Below are 17,843 nucleotides of genomic sequence, written 5' to 3' on the forward strand. Positions count from 1 at the left end.
CATTGGACGAGAGGGCCCCACCTTGTCATATATTTCCTAGGACTAAAATGCCCCTAGACTAATAGTACTTCCGAATACTTTCGACTACTTTTATCCGCGTACTTTCGAGTACTACGTATGTATGCACCGTTATATCGAGACAAACGAACGGCTCCAACAAATGCCAACTACTGTAAAACTTGTATAACATGTAATGAGAATCCCTATCCCTTGGGGCCTGGGCCTTTTTGTTTTGACCCTTCCTTTTGTCACGAAATTCACACAGTAGGAAGAACGCTCACTGCCACGAGTTTACACCCTATGGCAACTTCTTCAATCTTAAGATCTACATGCTCAGAATCTCAAAGGTGCTTATAAAGGTAGAATGTGCCCGCATACGTTCATAGAAACAAGTGTATGTGCGTACATGTGAGCATCTGCCCCTGTACCGTGTTTCTTTAAAAACTCCAATGGGCGAAACGATCGTGGTTCTGCAGGCAAGCACCCTGCCACTTGTAGAAAAATCGATTGATAAAACAGAGTTCGATGCGGTAGAGCCTGGAGCACGGCAAGTTCAGAAAGATTCTCTAGGCCCTAGGGCTTTTACCTTGATTATTAGTTCACTGACACTGAGATGCTGATTAGGGAAACTTTACAAGCAATGAGAATCTATAGCCCTCGATCGGGGCCCCTTTTCTTTGACCTTGGCTTCACGCATTCCGAAATCTCTCTACGTCCAAGAGTTTACATGTGATCAAAATGTCGGCGAGGCTGGGCGGAAAGATCTTGGCGTGATTCTCTGGCTCTTGGGTTTAATTTTAAACCTTAGAGGAGCTCGGAGAAGACTACTACGAGGAGAGAGCACTCGAACGTTGCAGCTCCGAACCACCCTGAAACAAGGCAACGCGCTATACTATTACTATGCCGCTCTCCAACTCTACATCCGCGCCGGCGGCCGAGGTGCTCCTCCCAGAAGGGCTGGAGGCGGAGTCGCTGCCGCGGCACGTGGCGCTGGTGATGGACGGGAATTCACGGTGGGCGGCAGCGCGGGGCCTGCCGCCGACGGACGGGCACGAGCACGGGATGCGCGCGCTGATGAAGACGGTGCGGCTCTCCCGCGCCTGGGGCATCCGCGTCCTAACCGCCTTCGGCTTCTCGCTCGAGAACTGGAATCGCCCCAAGGCCCGCATCTATAATACCTTGTCATTCCTCGATTGTGCGCTCCCGCCATGCATACATACATATATAGCTCTTGATTGACGGTGGTGTTCTTCCATGGCATTTGCAGGCGGAGGTTGACTTCTTGATGGCATTGATCGAGAGGTTTATCAACGACAACCTCGCCGAGTTCATGAGGTACGGTACTACGTATGACTACTTCAGTACTTGTGCAAATTAATTAGTTCATACTCCCTCCGTAACTTGATTTATTTAAGCGTTTTTTGACACTGTCATAGACACTAAAAATGTCTTATAAAAAGTTACAGAGATGGTATTGATTTGCGACCCATCACAAGGAGAAGAGATCGATTATATTTCTGTGTTACTCTTTGCAGGGAAGGGACCCGTCTACGTATAATTGGTGACCGCTCACGGCTGCCGGTCTCTGTGCAGAAGACCGCACGAGATGCCGAGGAGGCAACAAGGAACAACTCGCGTCTCCATCTAGTCCTAGCCATCAGCTACAGCGGGCGGATGGACATTGTGCAAGCATGCCGGAAGCTCGCCCAAAAGGTGGACGCCAAGCTGCTCAGGCCAGAGGACATCGACGAGTCGCTGTTCGCCGACGAGCTCCAGACCAGCTGTGCTGCTGACGAAGCCTCGTCCTCTTGCCCGGACTTGCTCATCAGGACCAGCGGCGAGCTGAGGCTGAGCAACTTCCTGCTGTGGCAGTCAGCTTACTCGGAGCTCTTCTTCACCGACACGCTCTGGCCCGATTTCGGGGAGGCCCAATATCTCCAGGCCTTGAGGGCCTTCCAGAGCAGAGACAGGCGCTTTGGTGCAAGAAAAAATAATGCAGCGCTGTAAATAAACGGTGCGCGCGCGTGATCCGATGCTCGGTCATGCTAGGGATTCCATCTATCTGTATCTGGCTTTATAATCACCTTTTATCACCTTCAAATAAAGTGTTTCCGTCACGATGAGTGGTGTACTATAGCAGAGGCTTCTGACACTTCTCTCCCGTGAGTTTACTCTATACTATATGCTCATTGTATTTGATATAGTCTAGCATTCATGGAGAATGGTCTCTAGCTTTTTTTTGGGGGGTCTCTATGCTATATGTTCAATCTAATAGAATAATTGGATCATATTTTGCAAGTTTACAAAAATGTTCCATCTCATGTTTATCAAAAAAGATTGTTATATCATACCAGCAATAATGATTAGTATTAAAAAATCACTACTTATTTATGTTCTTAAAAGATTAAATCTATGGAAAGAAACTACATGTGTTTCACAAAACTTGAGACCAGTGAATATCTATCTCCATAGTTCATGTTGGAAAAGATGTTAATGTATTACCCATAGAAGAAAGTTAAGAAACCACGGCGAGGAAGAAGGACGGATCTTGTTGCCAACTGAATTTCAGGATCAAGGCCCATCGTTCTATGTTGATTTATTTTCCTATTTTCTGAATTAACTGTTGGCAAAGATGAATATTACAACTTCATAAAAAAAAAAGTTAAGGCTATGCGCCGCGGTGATTGGGATGCCCCCTTTTCCACATCTCTACTTCTGCCTAGCTAGTGTTTGCAGCTTTTCTTAACAAACAAAGTACAAATATAGATGCTTAAAAATACGTGCATACACTCACCCCCATGAAAAGCACACACACCTTATCCCTGTGAGCACCTCTGAAAGACCAAGCCAACAGGTCTTGAGATTAACGAAGTCACTGCAGACCACGTCATCGACAGGAACATCGACTATCATTGGAATAATATTTCACCTTTATGAGATACCAAAGCGTCAAAATATGTGGTTTGATTCCTGTGGGCTGGGGTATCACTCTTCTTCCAACCATCCAACCATATGTTGGTTCAACCCCTCTTCTGGTTGTAAGTTACAACGTACAAGCACAATACAAATGGGTTTTACGTACAACAATATTTTCCATTATCATGTATGTACGTATATAATCGCGGAAGCACATATACATGGGTAAGTGTGCAAACAATGGGTATGGAGCAGCACATATACATGGAATCACCTTTATGACATACAAAGTACAAACGTAGTGTTTGCAGCTTATATGTACAAATGGGTAATAATCGAAGTGCAGTCACTCGTTGAGCAGCATATGGAGCAGCATGTCATTCCATGTATCAATGGCCCCCGGAAGGCACCAGTGCACGCAGTCGCTGCACACCTGGTTTTTCATGAGCGGGTCGGGCGTCCAGGCCCGGTACTTGCTGGGATGCCCGTCCGCGCGCAGGATCATCGCCTCCGTCGTGTCCATCAGCATCACCCTCACCCCACCGGCCGCCGCCCTCTCTGCCGCCGCAAACTCCTCCACCTGCAGCGCGCGAAAGTCAAGCTCGAAGCCCTCGACCCTCTTCTCCCCACGTCGGTGCGGCGCCCTCCGAAGGCAGTTACTGTCCTTGTTCCACTCCCCGCCCTCGTAGTGCGACGGGTCCACGGTGCGCAGCAGCACTGTGCCACGGAACCGGCCGTCGGCGCCCGACAGCGCCCGCAGCGCGGCCCGCGTGGCCATGCGCAGCGCGTACCGCATCGTCAGGTCCGTGACGTTGGGCCGCTGGCAGTAGTGGCAGCCGACGAGCTGCCCGGCCTCGTACAGCATGGACGGGCGGTAGAACCAGCTCGACGCCGACACCACGACGTAGTCAAGCTCAGCCACATGCGCCGCCCACACCTCCTCCGGCTCGTCCAGGTAGAGGTTCCAGAGGCCCGTGTGCGTCGGCCCGTCGTCCTCGATCATCTCGTGCCGCACCAGGTACGGCACCCAGAAGCTGGCCACCGTGAAGTTGTACTCCCTGTAGTAGTACAGCGTGTGCTTCTCTCTCGGCGAGCTTATGATAGGCATCGCGACCTGCGTGCATGTATGTACCTGATCATTAGCACATTATAATATTCCTTGCCAGGAGAGATGAAAAAGAGAAAGGGAGAAGATCAAGACAGAGTGAAGATTGGAAGGAGTGCGAACTCTGGTGAGGAGGCAGATGAGAGAGTCCTTGTGGTTCCTGGCCAGCGAGTCCCCGACGAAGGCGATGGTCTTGCCCCTCATCAGGGCCAGGAAGCGCCGCGGGTCGAAGCGGGGCAGGTCGCAGCCGTCGCCGGCGGGCTGCCACCGCCACTGGAGGAAGCCCAGGTCCGGCCTGCCAAACCTCATGCAGTCATAGTGCTCGTCGATGATCCCCGGGGAGCAGGTGTCGTTGGTGTAGTAGGGCGCGTCCAGGTCCGGCACCCAGTCGCCCCGGAAAATGTCACAGCCCTCGCCTCGTCGGGCTGCTGGCTTGTGAGACCGGGAGGCAAGCGGCCGCCGGTCTGTGATCCTCGTCGTGGTCAGCTGGTTGAAAGCCGCGAGAAGGGCTGCAACGAGCGTGAGGGACACGACGGCGACGGCGAAGAATCTGTTGCTGCTCCTCGCATGGGGATGGCTGATGCGAAGAAGGTCCCTCATTGCTGCTGTGAGAAGTTGTATTCGGCCGGCGTGCATCCTCTTGAGTTGGTTTTTCGATACATATAGCGAGCCATATGCGAGGATCATGTAATTCCTGGTCAATTCCTGCATGAGAATGGGGTGCCGGTATGGTATATGTCATCATCATATGACATATAGACCGAGGATGATTCGCTCATTAATCGTTCTCTATACCCATATAAAATTGCAACAATTGCGTGCTGCTGTTTACCCGTCCCCAAAACTGCTGCACCACACTACTCTCTTTGGACGCGGATTTTGATTTTGTGTGCGTACGCCTACAGAGTCGCTGACTCGTTCCAAAACAAGCCACTGAACGACGTTTGGCAAGATTAGCGGGGGCAAGGACCTTGTTATTGACACAAACTCACAATTGGTCGCTAAAGTTATTTGCCAATTCTTCTTGACTAAAGTATGTTTTAACCTTATATGCTCATAGAGCTCGTCGAAATAAAACCCCCACATCGGATGTAAAACGTTATGTTGTGGAAAACTGCACGACTACACAAAGTGTACAAATACAAGATACAGGGTATACATAGAAGCTACGTATAAATATTATCTAACACCCTCCCTCAATCTTAACTGTGACCTGAAGTACAAAGCAAGTTAAGATTGCGCCTACAACCTTCAAATTGAGGTTGTGGAAGTGGCTTCGTGAAGATGTCAGCAAGTTGATCTTTGAAGGAGATGAACTTTATATGAAGAAGCTTTTGTGCAACACGTTCCCTCACAAAGTGATAGTCAACTTCGATGTGCTTGGTACGAGCATGGAAAACTATATTAGATGAAAGATACGTCGCACCAATATTATCACACCAAAGAACCGGTGGTTGCTCTTGAGAGACTCCCAACTCTCTCAAGAGAGGCTGTACCCAAATGAGCTCAGCTGTGGCATTGGCAACCGCCTTATACTCTGCCTCAGTGCTACTCCGAGAAACTGTGGCCTGCTTGTGCGCACTCCAGGCGATCAAGTTGCGATCAAAGAAGACAGCATAGCCCCCCATTGATCGCCGGTCATCCAGGCTCCCAGCCCAATCAGCATCAGAGAACGCTGAGAGAGCACTCGAGGAGGTAGACCGAAGATGCAAACCATAGGAGACAGTATGAGAGAGATAACGCAGTATGCGCTTCACAGCTGACCAGTGTGAGGGCCTAAGAGCAATGGGGATGAGAACATAGAGGAAAGCCTAAGTTATGGACCTTGTTATTGACACGGAGAACATGAATTTTCGATGGACTCACAATTGCTTTTGACCGTTGGTGGTGGCCTCCTTTGGTTTGTAGGAATTTTGTAGGAATCCCATAAGATATGCTTGTATAGGAAAAATTTCTTTAGAGCCCTTTGGTTTGTAGGAATAAAATCCTATTCATATGGAGGAATTCTTCTTATCCTTCACATTTCATAGGAAAATAAACATTGGCCTCCTTTTCGGTGGACTCACAATTGCAACGACCGCGGGGGTGTCAGTCCATTGGCTTCCACCTTCGATTTCTCTTCAATCTGACCGTCCGCGATACTTGTGTTGTTCGCAATGCTACTGCTACGAACGCGGGGGATGTCAGAGATTGGGGAGCGATGGAGGAAATGAGTTCGCCACTGGATTTCAGATTGTTTGTGCGAGGACAGTTTTGAAGCAAACACATATTTTTGTGACGTCGACCAGAAAGCGCCAACAGCCTTGCTTTGATCCAACGGCAGTGCCAACGTTTGCTTGAACTCACTAAAATTCCAATGTCAGATTTTTAGTGTTTCCGAAAAAGTAAAGATAACCTACAAAACTATCGTGTTTCAACCACATTACCTCCTCACATCAAAATCCAGGATCTTAACTCCCCACATTCAAAGAGATAATATACTTAACGGCCCACGCCTACCACTTTTCTCCCTCGCCGCACACCAGTACACCTCGCCTGGCTTCCGGGCCACACGGCCACTGCCACGTCCTGGAACGCGTGCTCGGGGCCATAGTTCCCTCCGTCTGAGGCCACTTTAACATCGGTCGCCCGCGTCCTCTCCTTGGAACCCGAGGGCTCTGACGAGGCCTTTGAGCTCGCGGCCACCATTTGGGAGAAGTATGACCTCCCACTGCGCCTCCGTTCCTACAGCCCCATGCACAATGTTCTGGCTCCATGAGAGGTTGCCAAGGAGGCAAATCCATTAAAATCTAGGAATTTCAAGGATTTGAAAAGGTTCACGAATTTGAAAAAGTTCGTGCGTATGAAAAATGTTCATGGACTTTTAAAAAGTTCATAAATTTTAAAAAATTACGGATTTGGAAAATATTCAAAAAATGAGAACACAAAAGAAAAAACAGAAAAGGGATAAACTAAAAAAAGATAAGACCCAGCAGAAAAAACCACAAAAGGACCAGCCGGAAGCACCTAGAAGCTTCCCAAACGGAAGGTTATATGGGCCGGCCCATAGGCGCGGCGTACGAAAGGCAGCAAACAGTGGCTTGAGCGCTAAATAGGAATCGGCAGATCAAGACGGCAAAACCCTTCGTGCCATTTTCCTTCCGTCGTGACTCCCAATTCCATTCCCCTCCCCGCTCTCTCGATGCCTCCTCAAACCACATCCGGTTCGGCAGTTAGGGTTCCGGCGACCAAGGAGGTGGAGGATGCGGCTGTTGGGGAGGGAGACCACGCCGCAGTGACCATTCCGCCGCCGCCGCCGCCGCCCACCTGTCCCATCTGTTTTGAGCCCTGGACCTGCAGCGGCGGACACCGCATCTGGTGAGCGAGACGGCCTCGGCTGTGTTTTTGTTTGTTGGGCTCGAGGTCAAAGTATTTGCGCGATGCACTTCCCGTGTGATAGATTTTTACTGGATTGGCACTTGGTAATTAAGTGCAATCTCCATGTTGGTAACCCTAACTAGTATCTTCTGTAGCTGGATTTCTACTTGTAGGCAACTAGTACCTGGGTTGGATGGATGGTGTGCAACCTGCTCATGAGATTATATGCAATTGCAGTCAAATTGTAAAGTCAACGGCTTCATTTATAAAGCCGGGCGACAGCCTTATTTCTAAACTAGCAAGAGGCCCATGCGTTGCTTGGAAGACCAAGATGCATTTATACGAGCTGTTTATCTCGTGGGAGACAAAGATGAACGAGGGAAGTCCTTATCTGCAAATGTGGAGAGGGGTGCGGGTATCTTTTTGCAAAATTGTCATAGTTTGTTTTTTATCCGTCAGATATAGATCGGACGGTCCATATTGTAGGATGGCAGGCACACCATCATCACCAACTTGGTTTTTTTATAAGAGTAGAGATGATGTGAGGTCCGTATCTTTGCCATGCGAGGCCAGATCTGGACCTGCACCCGATCGTATGGCGCGGGGTGTGATGCGTGCCGGCGGGCGGCCGGCACGCGGCGGTGCGGTTCTGGCAGGGTGCTGCGGGCCTGGCGCGGGGGCGTGATGCGTCGTGGTGGGCGACGGTCGCGCGGCGGCAGTGCGGTTCTGGCATGGTGCCGTAGGCCTCGCGAGGTGGCACTGCTCGGGTCCTTTGGATAGCAATGCAGCGGCACGGCTGCTATGCATTGGCGGCACTCGCATTCGAGCGGGCTGGCTTCGGCGGGAGTGCGGATCTTGTTCGTGGTGGTGGACAACGTCCGGCGGCACACAAGCACGAGAGGCCGACTTGTCCGCGCTAGTGTAGCCTTCGCTTTGTGCTTTCCTAGCCTGCTGCTTGTTGGTGGCGTCGGTCCGAGTTAGGCTCCCTTGGTGCGCCCTTGCCGTTGGACGGATCAACGTCAGTGGCCTCGGTCGTGGCACCGTGCAAGCTCGCCTACGCCATGACCTGAGGGCTAAGGCCAAGGTTTGCTCGGCAGCGACCATCGGCAATTACTGGGTTGTGCCTCCCTCCCCTCCCCCCCCCCCCCCCCCCCCCCCGCCCCACACCGGGACTGGTCAGGGACATAGGTGTGGCGCTTCTTATCGTGGAGGCTTTGGCCTAGACCCGATGGCTGATGTCGGGCTAGGGTGGAAGGAGTGTCTTGCTCTATTCCTACCATGGTCGGTGTGCTGGTTAGCAGTGTCTCGAGATATGGATGCCAGGTGGTGGCTCCGGATGATGGTCCACATGGTTGGCTCTCCGGCGGGCACCATGGCGGTGGTGGCTATGCCTCTTGGTCATCTGAGCGGTGAGGGGTGTAGCAGCTGGTAGCTCAAGCTCGCTCTTTGTCGTTGGCAGTGGCGATGCCCATATCAGGATCTAGAGGCTTGTACTCATCGCGGTTGTCCTGGGTGCCTCATGGTGGCATGAGTGAGTTCCTGAGTGAAAGGGTCCCTGCTTTGGCGCCAACGGCGGCGACGCCTACGGGTATCGGCGTGCCTCTATCCTCTTAAGGATGTCGTTGTCATTCTCCTCTCTGTGCCAGGGTCTAGGTGAAGACCCTTGTCTGTCAAGGACTCGCCCTGTTTCAAGGAGGATCTTTGCTTGTGTCCCTCGTAATATTTGCTTGTGTCCCTCGTAAAGCATAGCTTGTGTATGGAGTAATGACTACGCTTAAGTTACATTCAATATTGAGTATTGGTCAAGACTTCGGTTAAGCTTGCGACCGTTTATAACCTAGCATAGCAACTTTAGAGTGAGTTTCTACTTGAATTATCGATCCTAGCACATGAGTCTGTGGCATGGGTTGTGTTATGAACTATGGGCGACTGAGAAATTTTGTACAATTAATCATTTACTGCTGCACGCAGTTGCATTCCTTGCGGACATGTATATGGAAGATCGTCCTAGAGAGGTGGCTGCATCATTCTGCCCTCGATAGTGCAAAGGTACCATGCGTAATCCTGTATACACTTTATGTTAGCTATCTGTCGTGCGTGTATATATCGTTTATGTGAGTGAAGCCAGTAACTTATGCATGCATCCATATCTTCCTTTACAGTGCCCTCAGTGTGGCGCACAATTTGAAGACAAGCTTATCACCAATCTCTATGCACCAGAAAATCTATGGGAAATTATTAGTTTACAGGTTTTTATCTCTTGCTTCTGGTGTACTTGTATAGAATTACTAAATTATTAGTTGTTGCTTTTCTCAGACATCTCGGTTGATATGAAACAATACATTTCCCCCTCTCTTCATGCAAAGAAACACTTGGAACAATGCTATCTCTGCTATTATTTACTCCACATCATCTCCTAACAATGTTAGAGATAACCAGTCCCACACACTGCATGATGCTATATATGTTTATTTATGTGTCAAAAGAAACTGCTTGGGCTGTCATCTTTTGAGTTTACTCATGAAAAATCTGATGTTACAGATCTAGAAGAGAATGCGGATGACCACACTATCAGAAATAACTAGATCTAGCATACATTTAACTGATTAACATCCTCATATGGTAATTCCCTATGAGCCTATATGGCTGTCCTGGTTCCATCAGCGAAACAAGGTCAAATTCTGGATGAAGTTTTCTTCTTCTTCAAAGTTGGATATTAATTACATCTCACATTATTTCGCTCGACCGACTTGCTGCTGCAGGAATTTGAAGCTTATCTCCAGCCTGTTATAAAAAGGATGGAGGAACGCTGGATGTCTCGTATAGCTGAGCACACGGGGAAAATGGACTTGGAGATTGATAAAGTGAGGACAGAAGTGACGGAACTGGCTGCCAAAATGGAGGCAGATAGGGAGTCTTTCCGTGCTGAGGCAGAGCAAATGTTAGACAGCCTGACAGCAATGAAGGAGCAGATGAGGAAGATGGTTGAAGAAGAGAATGCGACCGCAAAGGATCTGCTAGAATTCGTGCAGCGGATTTTACCTCAGCGGTCATCGATTTCCATCGCTTGTGCTTCTGCTTGTGTCTCGGCTTCTGCTCCTGCTCCTGTGGATTCTGAGAACAACGCAAGGAATCACCCTGATCCTGGCTAATTTTTTTTAAATAATACATTTTTTTTGTAAATTACAAAAATATTACGCTGAAAAAAGAATTTTCAAAAATAATACACCGACGGCCCGCTGCAGGCCGACTGAGCCCAGTCAGCCCACAGCAGGCAGACTGGTGGCCCATCAGCTTGCTGCTGGCCGATTGGGCTGTCGGCGACCAGATAAGGCCTAGTCGGCCTGCAGTTGGCCGATAGGCCTGCAGTGGGCCGACTAGGCTTGCTGTGGGCCGACTGGTGCGTGGCTAGCATTTTTTTTTGAACGATCGGTTGTTTATTTTGTAAAACTTTGACGTATTCCGCAGAACCCTTTCCCGCCACCCGTTTTCCGCCACCCCTTTCCCGCCACTCGTCCACCCGTTTCCCGGCACCCGTTTCCCGCCACCCATTTCCCGCCAACTCTGTCCCGCCACCCATTTCCCGCCATACTGGAGCTCGCTTTCCCGCCACCCCTTTCCCGCCACCCATTTCCCGCCAACCCTTTCCCGCCTCTCGTTTCCCGGCACCCATTTCCCGACACCCGTTTCCCGCCACCCATTTCCCGCCAACTCTTTCCCGCCACCCTTTTTCCGCCACCCATTTCCCGCCATACTGGAGCTCGCTACTACAAATATTTACGTATACTACAGGGGCAAATAACAATAATCACACACAAATTTTATTTCACATCGAACGAAGCGTGCGTGCGAACGAATAATATGTACGTATACTACCGGGGCAAATAACAATATTTACGTATACTATCGGGCCAAAAAAAATATTGCGGTATACTACCGGGCCAAATAACAATAATCGCACAAAAATATTTACTTATACTACCGGGCAAATAACAATATTTACGTATACTACCGGAGCACCTACAAAAAATAAAATGTGGGCTGAAATATACCCTTGAAGCGTGCGTGCGAACGACGAACGACGAACGAAAAACTGCCGGTGCTCCGGCTCCAACGAAGCACGACGAACAACAGCCACGACCACCACGAGCTACCCCGTCACCACCACGACCACCCAACTTCACCACCACCACACTGCCACAACTTCACCACCACCACCTCCACCAAAATGCTCACCACGACCACCACGAGCTACCCCGTCAGTAGATCGACACATCTTTTGCCTGCCCTAAATGAGTTGAACCCATTCACGGTGCCAAAATCGCGAAAATGTAGCTCATTTAGGTGCACAAATGGGTGCCATTTTTCTGTAGAGAGAGGAGAAGGAAGAACACAGAAGAAATGAGCAACGGGAGAAGAAGAATGGAGGAAGGAGAGGAAGGAAAGAGAGGATAAGGCCGGGCCGGCCAGCGTGTCAGGCTACAGCCCCCTGTCGGCCAGCAGCTGGCCGATCGGCGGGCGGTAGGCCGACAGGGGCGCACAAGCCGACAGCCCACTGCCTCCCCCTCGCGCGACGTGGCCCGACCAACCATAGGCCGCCGCGTGCCAGCCGGGCCTGCAGTCGGCCTGCTGCTAGCCGATCGGCCTGCTGTGGGCCGATTGGGCCTGCTGCTAGCCGATCGGCCTGCAGCGGGCCGACGGTGTATTATTTTTGAAATTTCTTTCTTTCGCGTAATATTTCTGTAATTTAAAAAAAATGTATTATTTAAAAAAAATTAGCCTGATCCTGCTGGTCCTGCTCATGCTGTGAAGAGAAGGCGGCGTCATGGAAGTTGATTTTGTGGGTCTGTTTGGTAGCATTCCATGGTTTTTCTCTGATACATGCTCAGTGTAGACATGCTGAGTACATGCATTTGTTGTTGTTTGGTAACGGTGTATGTGTTGAGACATGCTAAGCTGAGACCTTGCATCTGTTTAGACATGTCGGTCGGCACTGTAGCAACTGGTATTTTCAAATAAGTGAACAAAACATTTCAAAAAATATGAACAATTGTTTGAAACATGAGAAAAACAACATTTTTGAAAAATTAAACATTTAAGTTTTTTTTAAATTAAACAAATTTTGAAAGTTTGATCTCTTTTTTAATTTTTTTAAAAAAATGATAATCTGAAGTTTTTTAAAATTCTTTTTAGTAATCCAAACTTTTTGTAAAAATTGAAACGAAATTTAAAATTCTAAACATTTTTTCAAAATCTTAACAAATTTTGAAAATCTGGAGATTTTCCCAAAATTTTAACAAAATTTGAAAACCTGGACATTTTTTGAAAATTTGAATTTCTTTTGGTATTCTAAACATTTTCTTAAAATTAAATTATTTTTTGGAAATTCTTAACATTTTTTGAAACACGTTGTCGCTCGATCTGCTCATGCATGCTGACCAGCGAACGGCTGTTGGGGTGTTCTCTCTTCATGCATGCTAAGAGGGTATTTGGGCCGAACTCGTGCATGCTGAGGAGGCCCCGTGCAGGCTACCAAACACCCAAAAGTGGGTCGAGGAGGGAACTCTTGAGCTCATGCACTCTACCAAACACACCCATTGTCTCAAAAAAAATCCAAACACGCCCTAGGGAGAGCACCCACCAACCGCCGTGGCCTTCTGAACCGGTGCAATCCGTATGTTTCATGAAGAAACCGTGTGACCGGAAGAGTGTGTAGGTTATAGTTTGGGGGGGAGGGGGGGTATTATCACATGTACAATGAAAGAAGAAATACATGATAGCACAATTCTAAGCACCGGAGCATACCGATAGCACAAATGGATGATTTGGAAATGGGAAACTCAGATTGTAAATCGATTTAGAACCTTTCGCGTATAAAACTAGAAATACAAATCCGTTTTTGGTCCTCAAACCGGCCAAACCTCACGTTGCCCTAAAAACCTTGACCCTCCTGATGCTCTAAAACCCGGCCAAACCAAATCGGACACGCTCATGTCATCAAAGCCTTCACATGCACCGGTTATCCTGGCGAATCATCTTGGTGGTTATCATTGTTGCTGGACGAGATTCCACATTTTCGGAGCTCGGTTTGGTGTGGCGACCAAGGAGAAGTTCGACCTCGCCTTCATTCTTTCCAACTCCGCTATGGAGTATCATCTCCATGTCAAGAAGGATTAGAGTAGTTTAGATTAGGTTATCTACTATGTTTAATTTTGTGTGATGAACTTCTGGCGAACTATGGTGGCGGGACCTATGTTTATCTGTTATCTTTAAACTATGCAGTATGGTATGAAGGATCTACTCTCCCGTGCCTTCTGCGGTACCGCAAAATCGTTTAACAGTATTCGTAAACGAAATTTGTGGTACCGTGGTTGACAGGATGTGCTAGAAAATGCTCTAAGAGCATCTCTAGTAGATCCCACAAACCGCAGTCCTGCAAATTTCGTTTACGGCATCCCATAAATGAAATTTGCGATACATCAGACACAGAGAAAGAACATATCCCGCAAACGAATTCAAACACATACGACATATTCAAACTAGCAGTTTGCGCCACATATTACATCATCAGAGTTCATCATACGGAAATAGAGTCCATATGGGTACAGAGTGCATAAATGAAATTATACCTAGATCTACGCATCATCACATCACTGGACTTCTTGACGCCGAGGTGGTGCTCCATCAGCGAGTTGGAGAGCATGAAGGCGAGGCCGTACTGCTCTTTCAACGCCGGCACTCGCGCCGCTGCAGCCTCGTCTCCAGCGGCAGCCGCCTCCTTCGCGTTGAACCACGTGCGATCCGCCGCCTAGAGATGCTTGGCCGCGGGGGAGAAGATCGGGTCCAGCTTGTCGAAGTTGGTCCATGCCCGTGCTCCCACACTGCGGGGGAGGGCACCATGCTTCCACGCTTGCTCCTTGCGCCACTCCTCCATCGGCGGCGCGAAGCGAGGACCTCCTGGCCTCATCTTCATAGCGGCGCTTGCGAAGCGGATCGCCGCCGCGGCCGCCGAAAGCCCCTCAGCCACCCCTTCCGCCACCGCGCACGACATCAGGGCTCAGTTCTGGTGGCTACGTGCATCTCAAAAGGCTGCCGGAGGAGAGGGATTTATCGCCAGAGGAGGGAGGATTTGCGGCGGAGACGATAGGGGAAATGAAGGACGCGAACCCTAGAATCCGGCGGCTATATATTGCCGATCCGGGGGTTTACAGGCCTCCAAAAAAAAATTACGGGTCAGGCCTTTTTTACCGGACCTGTTCCGGTCGGGTTTTTTGCGGGTACCATAAATCTGCCAGAAAAACGCGGGGCGGGCGAGCTTTTAGAGTCCAGTACCATGAGTTGGTCGGCTGGAACCCCCACATTTACTGCGCTGCTTCCGCTCCCATTCCCCTCCCCACTCTCCCCAATGTCTCCTCCGATGCCGTCCGATCTGGGAGCTAGGGTTCCGGCGGCCACGCAGACGGGGGATGCGGCAGCTGGAGGGTGCGACGGCGCGGTGACCACGCCGCCGCCGGCGCCCACCTGCCCCGTCTGTATGGAGCCCTGGACCTGCAGCGGCGACCACCGCATCTGGTGAGTTGGATTAGGGACACGGCATTGGCTTTGTTCACTCTTGAGCTATCCTTTGAATCTTGTGCGCTCAACTTTAAAACATGGCATGGCATCCAGTGTGTCTTGTAGGGCGATTCCTTCGTGTGCGTGTTGGATTCATACTTCATTTCTACACTAGGTAATTAGTACCATCTCCATGCTATGGCCGGCTTGATGTGTGCCAGTCAGAGATTGAAAGGTCTAGAGCAGTTCTTTTTTTTCTTCACAACGCACAAGGGCACCAGATTTGCTGCCGGTGATTCGTATTTTTAGTTATGGGCCAACATTGCTTGTGTCCTACTAGCTACTAGTAAAAAAAACCAGGGTTTGTTTTAGTAAATGGTTTGAACAGCATTTAGTCCTGCGACTGTTTACTTGGTTAATTATAGGCTATCCGCACCATATATAAGCACAAAACTGGGTGGCAATGTGTTTCGTCTCAGTACCATCAATTATCTAGAAATTTTAAGATGAATCTCTACTTGAATTGTGAGTCTATATACGCGACATGAACGCGAGGAGCAGGAATGGTGAGCTCACTGGATGAGGCGGGTCGCAGTTTTAGAGGATGCCAAGGAGTGTGGGTGATAGCAAGTTCGACGAGGGGAGACTGTTGACGGTGGAGGTTTGGTGGACCTTCAATGGCGCTTATCACATCTTGTGATAATACACGCCATTTTTTTTGGGTCTTTCTTTCTGGAAGCATACCCGCGTTTTTTTTCCGTATCAGATCCTTGCAAGCATGGGTTGTGTTTGAACAATCTGGCTAGTGAAAATTTTGTGCCATCGATCGGTAACTTCCTTTCTGTCGCACGCAGTTGCATTCCTTGCGGACATGTGTACGGCAGGTCATGTCTTGAGAGGTGGCTCCATCGTTGTGGCGATGACAGTGCGAAGGTACCAGGCATGATTGTGTATATACGTTATGTTTGCTCTGGTTCACAAATGTAATTAAGCATGCATGAATATGTTTCTTTTCAGTGCCCTCAGTGTGGCGAACAATTTGAACACAACCTTATTATCAACCTCTACGCTCCAGGAAATCTGTGGGATGGTTGTTGTCGTTTACAGGTTCTATCACTTTCTTCTGGTGTACTTGTATAGAAGAATCATATATGGAAGTGCCACATTATCAGTCTGTGCTTTTTGGGCATCTTGATCCAATAGGAATATTAGTCTTTTCCTCTTTCTGTAGAGCAACAGTTGGAGCAATACTTAACTCTGCCACTAATCCAACATCATCTATTAACAACGTGAGAGATAACCTATAAAACGGTAGACACAGTTGTCCCTCTAAATGCTCTGTTGATTCTTGTGTCAAAGAGAAGGCTTCAGTTTCGAGTTTGCTTTCGTCCACCTGATACAGGTAGCAGACAGCTGATGCTGGCACCAGTAGAGATTCAGAGACTATATATAACTAGAATAGATGGAATTGATTAACCCCGTCGTATCAATAGATGATCATATAAATCAATTAAGAATGTCCTGTCTTCAAATGTCAACAGGCACCTAATTAAGAATGGAAGTGTTCATCACATTTAAATCAACTATAGTTTACTTATATATATGGTGGATGAGGTCTCCTAAAAGCTGGATGCACAAAGTTTACTTTTGCTCAATGGACGTGCCGCTGCAGGAAGTGAAAGCGCATTGCGAGTCTGAGCTTCGCGAGGTGGTGGCACATTCAATATCTATGGTGCAAGATGTGGAGGCGAGATCTAAGTCCAGGTACGATAAATTGAGGGCGGAGGTTCTCGAAAAATCTGCTAGTATGGTGGCAGAAAGTGAGAGGACGCAAGCAGAATTTCAAGACAATATGAGTGCAGAAACAGAGGCTTTCCGTGCTGGCTTGGTGCAGAAGGTATCTGAGATGGTGACAACTTGGAGGGAAGAAATGGCGACTAACCTGATGAGAATGAAGGCGCAGATGAAGAAGATGGCTGAAGAAGACAATGCAACGGCAACAGATGTGATAGAATTCATGGAGCGGAGTTTCCCGCAACTGTCACCGATTTCCAGCCTGAGTGCATTTGCTCCGGCTCCGGCTCCTGCTCCTGTGGATTCTGATAACACAAGGCATGGCTGCAATCACCCAGATGAGCTGCCACTCTCCCTGACACTGCCTGGTCCTGGCGGTGCTGTGAAGAGAAGGCGGGGTTGAGGGACCCTGATGCCCGTTCCCTGAATCTGCTGATGCTGATGGACAGTACTCGTAACCCCGAGCCTTGTTGTGCTACCTATGCCATGCTGCATGTCCTATGTATGTACCCTCCCTGCTAGCTGTAGTTTGGTAATCATTTGTCATCGTCGACTAATCGTGAGGAACTAACAATATGCACTAGGGCTACTTATAATATCTATCTCACCCTATCAAACAGTGCTATATACGTATATTTGCTGCTCGAGTTCAGTGCTGGTGGTTGGTTGGTCCTGGTAACCTTTTTTTCGCTTCACTTGGCTGATGTGGTTCACTGACCTCGCGACGGTGAGGGTTTTACCCGACGGCGATGGCGATATGGGGGCTTGCCATCTCAGCTCTCTGTTGCCTGAATAATTGGGGCAATGCGTATATTTCAGAAATCAGAAATAATAAAAAGACGTAAGGTTCTTTTGAATTTATATGTCTGTTTTTCACATCGGTTTTCCTCAGGACCTGCATCAATTGGCCACATTTTGCTGATTTATCAAATAAAAGGACCAGCTTTACCAGCGAACTCAGCTGGGAAGCATGGCAATTGCGAACGATTTGCATGACAATTTATGTTGGTTTTAAAGATTTCTGTTCCTAAATAATTGCCAAGAAATTCGCATGACAATGAGTTTATAGTGTTGAATCTGTTCCTAATTAATTGTTGATGTTTGTAATTCCACGATT

General features: G+C 48.7%; 3 protein-coding genes across 3 annotated transcripts; 2 read left to right on the forward strand and 1 right to left on the reverse strand.

The window, feature by feature from the left end:
* Positions 1-760: 760 nt before the first annotated feature.
* LOC109742971 (cis-prenyltransferase 4, chloroplastic) lies at positions 761-2,181 on the forward strand. Its single transcript, XM_020302070.4, has 3 exons — positions 761-1,161; positions 1,268-1,335; positions 1,536-2,181. The coding sequence occupies exons 1-3, from the start codon at positions 901-903 to the stop codon at positions 2,005-2,007; spliced, it is 801 nt and encodes a 266-aa protein (XP_020157659.1). The 5' UTR covers positions 761-900; the 3' UTR covers positions 2,008-2,181.
* A 1,081-nt stretch (positions 2,182-3,262) lies between these two features.
* LOC109742955 (protein trichome birefringence-like 19) lies at positions 3,263-6,709 on the reverse strand. Its single transcript, XM_020302056.1, has 4 exons — positions 6,552-6,709; positions 5,518-5,797; positions 4,145-4,726; positions 3,263-4,030 (listed from the first exon to the last, which is right to left on the reverse strand). Exons 1-4 carry the CDS (start codon positions 6,707-6,709, stop codon positions 3,263-3,265), a joined length of 1,788 nt encoding a protein of 595 aa, XP_020157645.1.
* Positions 6,710-14,688: 7,979 nt separating this feature from the next.
* Positions 14,689-17,373, forward strand: LOC109742949 (uncharacterized). The gene is made up of 4 exons (XM_020302052.3): positions 14,689-14,950; positions 15,787-15,865; positions 15,950-16,039; positions 16,605-17,373. The coding sequence occupies exons 1-4, from the start codon at positions 14,712-14,714 to the stop codon at positions 17,127-17,129; spliced, it is 933 nt and encodes a 310-aa protein (XP_020157641.1). The 5' UTR covers positions 14,689-14,711; the 3' UTR covers positions 17,130-17,373.
* Positions 17,374-17,843: the final 470 nt, after the last annotated feature.

The sequence above is a fragment of the Aegilops tauschii genome, chromosome 4 (genome assembly GCF_002575655.3).
Source record: "Aegilops tauschii subsp. strangulata cultivar AL8/78 chromosome 4, Aet v6.0, whole genome shotgun sequence".
NCBI classification, from domain to species: Eukaryota; Viridiplantae; Streptophyta; class Magnoliopsida; order Poales; family Poaceae; genus Aegilops; species Aegilops tauschii.